This window comes from Bufo gargarizans, chromosome 4, assembly GCF_014858855.1.
Source record: "Bufo gargarizans isolate SCDJY-AF-19 chromosome 4, ASM1485885v1, whole genome shotgun sequence".
NCBI classification, from domain to species: Eukaryota; Metazoa; Chordata; class Amphibia; order Anura; family Bufonidae; genus Bufo; species Bufo gargarizans.
Window position 1 is genome coordinate 324,159,193 of NC_058083.1, and position 6,000 is coordinate 324,165,192.

Consider the following 6,000-nt stretch of genomic DNA (forward strand, 5'->3'; position numbering starts at 1 on the left):
AACAAAAGACAAAAATACACATTATGGGTATCGCCAAGTGCAAAAACACCCATACTATTAAAATATTACAAATATGTTTCCCATACGGCAAATGGCGAAACAGAAAAGAAAGTCAAAATAGCCAATTTGTCGTTTTTGTCAGCTTCACCTCCCACAAAAAATTTAAGAAAAAGTGATCAAAAAGTCTTAGGCCCCTTTCACACGAGCGAGTTTTCCACGCGGGTGCAATGCGTGACGTGAACGCATTGCACCCGCACTAAATCCGGACCCGTTAATTTCTATGGGGCTGTGCACACGAGCAGTGATTTTCATGCGTCACTTGTGCGTTGCGTAAAAATCGCATTATGTTCTATATTCTGCGTTTTTCACGCAACGCAGGCCCCATAGAAGTGAATGGGGCTGCGTGAAAATCACAAGCATCTGCAAGCAAGTGCGGATGCGGTGCGATTTTCACACACAGTTGCTAGGAGAAGATCGGGATGGTTATAAGGGAAAATAATTGCATTCTTAATACAGAATGCATAGTACAATAGGGCTGGAGGGGTTAAAAAAAAAATATAACTCACCTTAATCCACTTGATCGCGCAGCCTGGCTTCTCTTCTGTCTTCTCTGCTGTGCACAGGAAAAGGACCTTTGATGATGCGCTCATCACATGGTCCGTCACATGATCCATCACCATGGTAAAAGATCATGTGATGGACCATGTGATGAGCGCAGTGACGTCATCAAAGGTCCTATTCCTCAAAGAAGAAGACAGAAGAGAAGCCGGGCTGCACGATCAAGTGGATTAAGGTGAGTAAAAATTTTTTTTATCTTTTTTTAACCCCTCCAGCGCTATTGTACTATGCATTCTGTATTAAGAATGCTATTAATTTTCCCTATTAACCATGCTATAAGGGAAAATAATAAAATCTACACAACACCTAACCCAAACCCGAACTAATGTGAAGAAGTCCGTGTTTGGGTCTGGGTACCAAACATGCCGATTTTTCTCATGTGCGTGCAAAACGCATTATAATGTTTTGCACCCACGTGGAAAAAACGCAAACATGGAATGCAATCGCAGTGAAAACTGACTTGTTTTAGTGTCAAAATTTCACCATTTTCCCTGAATGCATCCAGCCCCAATCCGCAACGCCCATGTGAAAGGGGCCTTACACACCCCAGAATGGTAACAATGAAAAGTACAGATTGCACCTCAAAAAAATGAGTCCTCACACAGCTCCGTACACATTACTACAAAAAAAAAAAGAATATGGTGAAGAAAAATAAATAGCGTATATTTTTTCCAATTTCACCCCATTTGGATTTTTTTCCAGCTCATCACTACATCTAATGCATTATTAAATAGTGGAAGTAAAAAGTGCAACTTGTCCCGCAAAAAACAAGCCCTCATATGGTTATGTAAACAGAAAAATAAAAAAGTTGTCGCCCCAGACAGGCAGGGGGTGAAAAATGAAAACCCTCTGGGGCTGAAAGGGTTAATGAATGCCCCCAATATTTCCAGTGTGGACTCTTCTTTTTCAAGACTTCTGCAGTTCGCCCTCACACTAGCAATGCTTTTCCATCATTTTAAGATATTTCTACTGATGCCAAATAAGGCAATGTACCAAATAAAGTGATTTTAGAGGATTATCCAACGCATTTTTTCAGGAAAGCCCCCTGTTATTTTTTCAGAGGTCATTTAAAGGGACCCTGTCACCACCATAATGACTCCCCCACCCCTCCGCCTCACAGTCCTGGTCACCATGTGCCCAATGATGTTTGCGTGTTGTTGGTCTGATGAATAAATTTGCTTGTAAACTACTTTATCACCCCCCCCCCCCCCCCCATTGCGATATGCAAATTGTCTTTAGTCAGGGGGCAGCGGTCTTGACACAAGGGTGGAGCTTTATCAAACTGGTGTAATGGAAAGCTGGCTTAGTTGCCCTTAGCAACCAATCAGATTCCACCTTTCACTTTCCAAAGGAGCGCTGAAAAAGGAAAGGTGGAATCTGATTGGTTGCTAAGGGCAACTAAGCCAGTTTACCCTTACACCAGTTTGCCTCACCCAATCCTGCCTCCTGCCACTCCACTCTGGATGGATGTCTCTGTGCTGAGACTGCGCAGAAACATCCATCTTGGGGTGAGGCAAGCTTGACTTCTAGCATCTAGACAGCAAAGTTCGTCCCCTTTCACATGAGCGTCACGGATTCTCTCAGGGTCTGTTCAGGAAAAAAACTGATGGTTTGCACGCAAGTGCGGTCAGTTTTGTCTGCGACTGCGCTCTGTGTTTCAGTTTTTCGAACTTCAGTATTGATGCGTTTTTAACGCACGTGAAAAAAACAAAAAAAAAACGGACGCTTACAAACTACATCTCCTAGAAGCCATCAGTGAAAAACGCATTACATCCTCATTGCATCTAGGTTATATCCGGATGCGATGCGTTTTTCACTGAAGCCCCATTCACTTCGATGGAGTTGGGGCTGCGTGAAAAAGGCAGAATACAGAACAGGCTGCGATTTTCACGTAACGCTGACAACGAGTGAAAAACAACGCTCATGTGCACAGACCCATAGATATGAGTAGCGACAGGTTCCCTTTAAGGTGGTCATATGGCTGGCCACAGTGCTGAAGGCCCACAGGCACACCACGACGGGGAAGGGGTCGGAGCAGATAACGATACAAAGTATTAGGCATTAACATGGCAACTAAACATTCCATTCAGCTGCTTTGCTGAATTTTGTGGCGAATTACTTTGTCACAAAGCGCATTGACAAGGAACAGCCATTGCTCCGCTCCCTATAATTAAACCCCTCAGATGCCACGTTCATCGCCGATGCCACGTTCGACCTTTCAGGGGTTGATCAACAAAAAAATTAAAAATTAAAAAATTAAATGATACTTACCTCATCCATTTGACTGCGAAGAAGCCGCCACGGCCATCTTGCTTGAAGATCCAGGGCGAAATCTCGTGCGGCGCATAATGACGTCATCATGTCGGCCGTAGTGGTGATGTCGTACGTCACCACGCACGAGATTTCGCGCTTGATCTTCAAGCAAGATGGTCGTGGTGGCCTCTTCACACTCAAATAGATGAGGCAAGTATCATTTTCTATTTTAATTTTTAATTCAGGGAAAATCGATTCGTTACACAACGAAATTCGGCTTCGCAACGAATCACATTTTTCCCAAAATTCTGATGGATGTCCACTCTGTGAACACTATTGGCAACCTATAACACACAGATACTAGACTACTATTGCCAAAGCCAGCAGTGTCCTCACCTGCATTGTAGAAGCGGTCAAGCCCCGTGGTCTCCCCGAAGTCTAGCTTGCCGAATTGCAGAGTCTCCAGCGTTGCCCCCTGACTCTCGCACGCCTCCTGCAGGCTGTGTAGGGCAGCGCTCTCACAGGCCTGCAGCCCCGAGGTGCCCTCATTGATCACATAGACCACAGTTATACTTCGGCTGCTGCCAGCAGAGGTCCCAGCTGGGGTAAAGCCCTTACTACACCGGCCTGCGGTGCCTTCCCCGCTAGCAGCATGGACGTAGTCTTGGTGCCAGAAGCTGCCAGCCTCGGGGAGCCTGCTGCCAGTGAAGGGGGCTGCTGCCCCGTGCTGTCTGACGCCAGGCTTCTCCTCATACTGAGGGGACACGGGCACCGAGAAAGTAATGCCTTCACTGCAGTCACTCATGTCTCCTCCGCACGGACAGGCAAGTTCCCCTATTTGTTACCGAGGAAGCTTCCTTCCAGACTGGCGGGAGGGTAGTCCAAGCTGTTCGCTCCGGTCAGCATGCCCCCGTGACTGCACCCTGTAGACCCCGGAGCCGCGCGCCTCCTAGCTCGGGCAGTAGTATGTTAGTGCACGGTACATGACTGCCCACTGGGCGGGATACTACAACGGCAGGCGAGCTGCAAGAAGTTGTGTTGCACAAGACAGAGGAAGGAACTTGTCAGCAGGCCGCCCCCTGCACTCCTCCATGGTCCCTCAGTCATCTGCTGCATTCCCATATTCAGAGGCCAAGGTGTTGAGGGTGGTCAGCTCTGGAGACCTGAAGCTGACCCCCCAACAACCCCAGTCCTCAGGCACAAGAGCTGTGCATCCATGTTTTACAAATAACTGAGTGACTACATAATGGCTGCTAAATGACATGCTAAATTCTCAACCTAACCCCTTCCCTCCAGGCCTACTGTTAAAAGGGTTGTCCTCTTTTTACTACTGATGACCTATCCTCAGGATAGGTCATCAATATCAGATCAGCCGGGGTCCCCCAGCCCCCGCCCGCCAATCAGCTGTTTGAAGAGAGGGCAGTGCTCATATGAGAGCTGCTTTCTCTGCTCTGTTAGCATTTGCAGCGATGAGCAGAGAAGCCAGCGCTCGTTCAAAAAAAAGTAGACAACCCCTTAAAAAGACATACTTGGAAAACATTCCATACAGCGCTACAGAACATACAGGGTAATACAGCGCCACATATGTACCTCTTACATCCAGTGACTTCTCTTCTCTGATGTAGATATTCTCTTTCCTCTTCTTCTCCTGTTAGACCAGACCACCATGGTGACTTCTTTCAGCCGCGCCTCGTCTCTGCAGAGTTTAACAGACATCTTACTTTTCTACTTTTCCATCATCCTCCTCACCTTCTGAACACCCCATCCTGCCACCTCCAATACTGTGTCCACTGTGCCCCCAATGTTGTCCTGCAGAAACAGTCCCCCTGAAAATACTGGTACCACACAGATAGAGCGTCAGTACAAAAACACCCCTTCATATTGTGCGCCGGTACAAAAAATACCCTTTTCAGATCAGACCCCTATATAAAACACTAAATGAGATCCTCCATCTCAGACCAAACCCCCTTAAGACCTCTATGTCAGACCTTAGATCAGACCCCCCATTAGACCTCCATGTAAGACCCCGACCTAATATACTTCTCCAGACCCCCAGTCAGACCTCCAGACCCCCTATTAGACCTCTCTGTAAAATAATAAAATAACTGACCTCTCCTGTCTCCTGCCGCCACTCGCCCTGTCCTGGCTCTCACCTCCTGCAGGTTATAGTGCGCTCTGTACGTCCTGACGCTGCAGGCAGCCAGGACACAGCAGCGCGGGACCTGAGAGGAGTAAGCAGGAGGATGGGTAAGTACAGCACTCACAGCACTTCACCCCCGCCTCTACCTCCTGCATACTAGTGAGCGCTTCCATTATGCAGAAGAATGGGCAACAATGTCAGCCTCTAGATGTGCAAAGCTGGCAGAGACAATACCCCAAAAGACTTGCAGCTGTAAATGGTGGTCCTACAAAGTATTGACTCGGGGGCCACACTTTCCAGAATTTTATTTATTAACATTTTTGAAAGCCATGTATCATACCGATACTTGTTACAAATCATGGCTGTTACAGTCTCTTAATAAATCTTGGTGGTTCTTGCTGAGAAGCACGGTCCTTACTGTAATCCCATGCTAAAGGAGTTATATCAGGCCTTCAGACCACCAGGTATACTGGTCTCTGTTGGTCCTTGTTAGCTGGGCATTCCTTACTTGCAGCACTCACAATCCTGGGTCCTGACAGGAAATTGCCTTACTCCACTCACCCCCAAATAAACTCAAGAGTCTCCAGGGACTGAAGCACAGTCCAGGGCAACGGCTCGTCTTCGGTCCAGTGGTACTACCCCTTTTCCCCCTGCTTCCTCTCTCAGGGAACCCAGCTCTCACTTGGTACTTTAGTCACTTGAACCTGGTATATGGTCGAGTCGTTCTTGCCGGTGACTGTCTCTCTCTGGTTGCCGCAGCTCCAGCACTCAATGCAGCCTTCCACTTCAGATGAATCCTTCGCAGCACTCTAGACCATCTCTCACCTATGACCACCTTCCGGTCACTGCAGTCATTGTGACTACTGCTACTTGTCCCTAGCCAGGAACTTGCTCATGGCCTGGGCTGCGGCCCTGTATTTGGTGCACCCCAGCTGGGAATGCACAGCTGGTGCATCTTTCATTCAGAAGGCACTCTCATTTGTGCCCGC

General features: G+C 47.6%; 1 protein-coding gene across 1 annotated transcript in view; it reads right to left on the bottom strand.

Moving 5' to 3' along the window:
* MAP3K5 (mitogen-activated protein kinase kinase kinase 5) overlaps positions 1-3,851 on the bottom strand; it is a 185,903-nt gene extending 182,052 nt beyond the window's left edge. Inside the window, exon 1 of the mRNA XM_044289658.1 lies at positions 3,268-3,851. Within this exon, the coding sequence (XP_044145593.1) occupies positions 3,268-3,676 (409 nt within the window). The 5' untranslated portion in view covers positions 3,677-3,851. The remainder of the gene's footprint in view (positions 1-3,267) is intronic.
* Between the last annotated feature and the right edge of the window lie 2,149 nt (positions 3,852-6,000).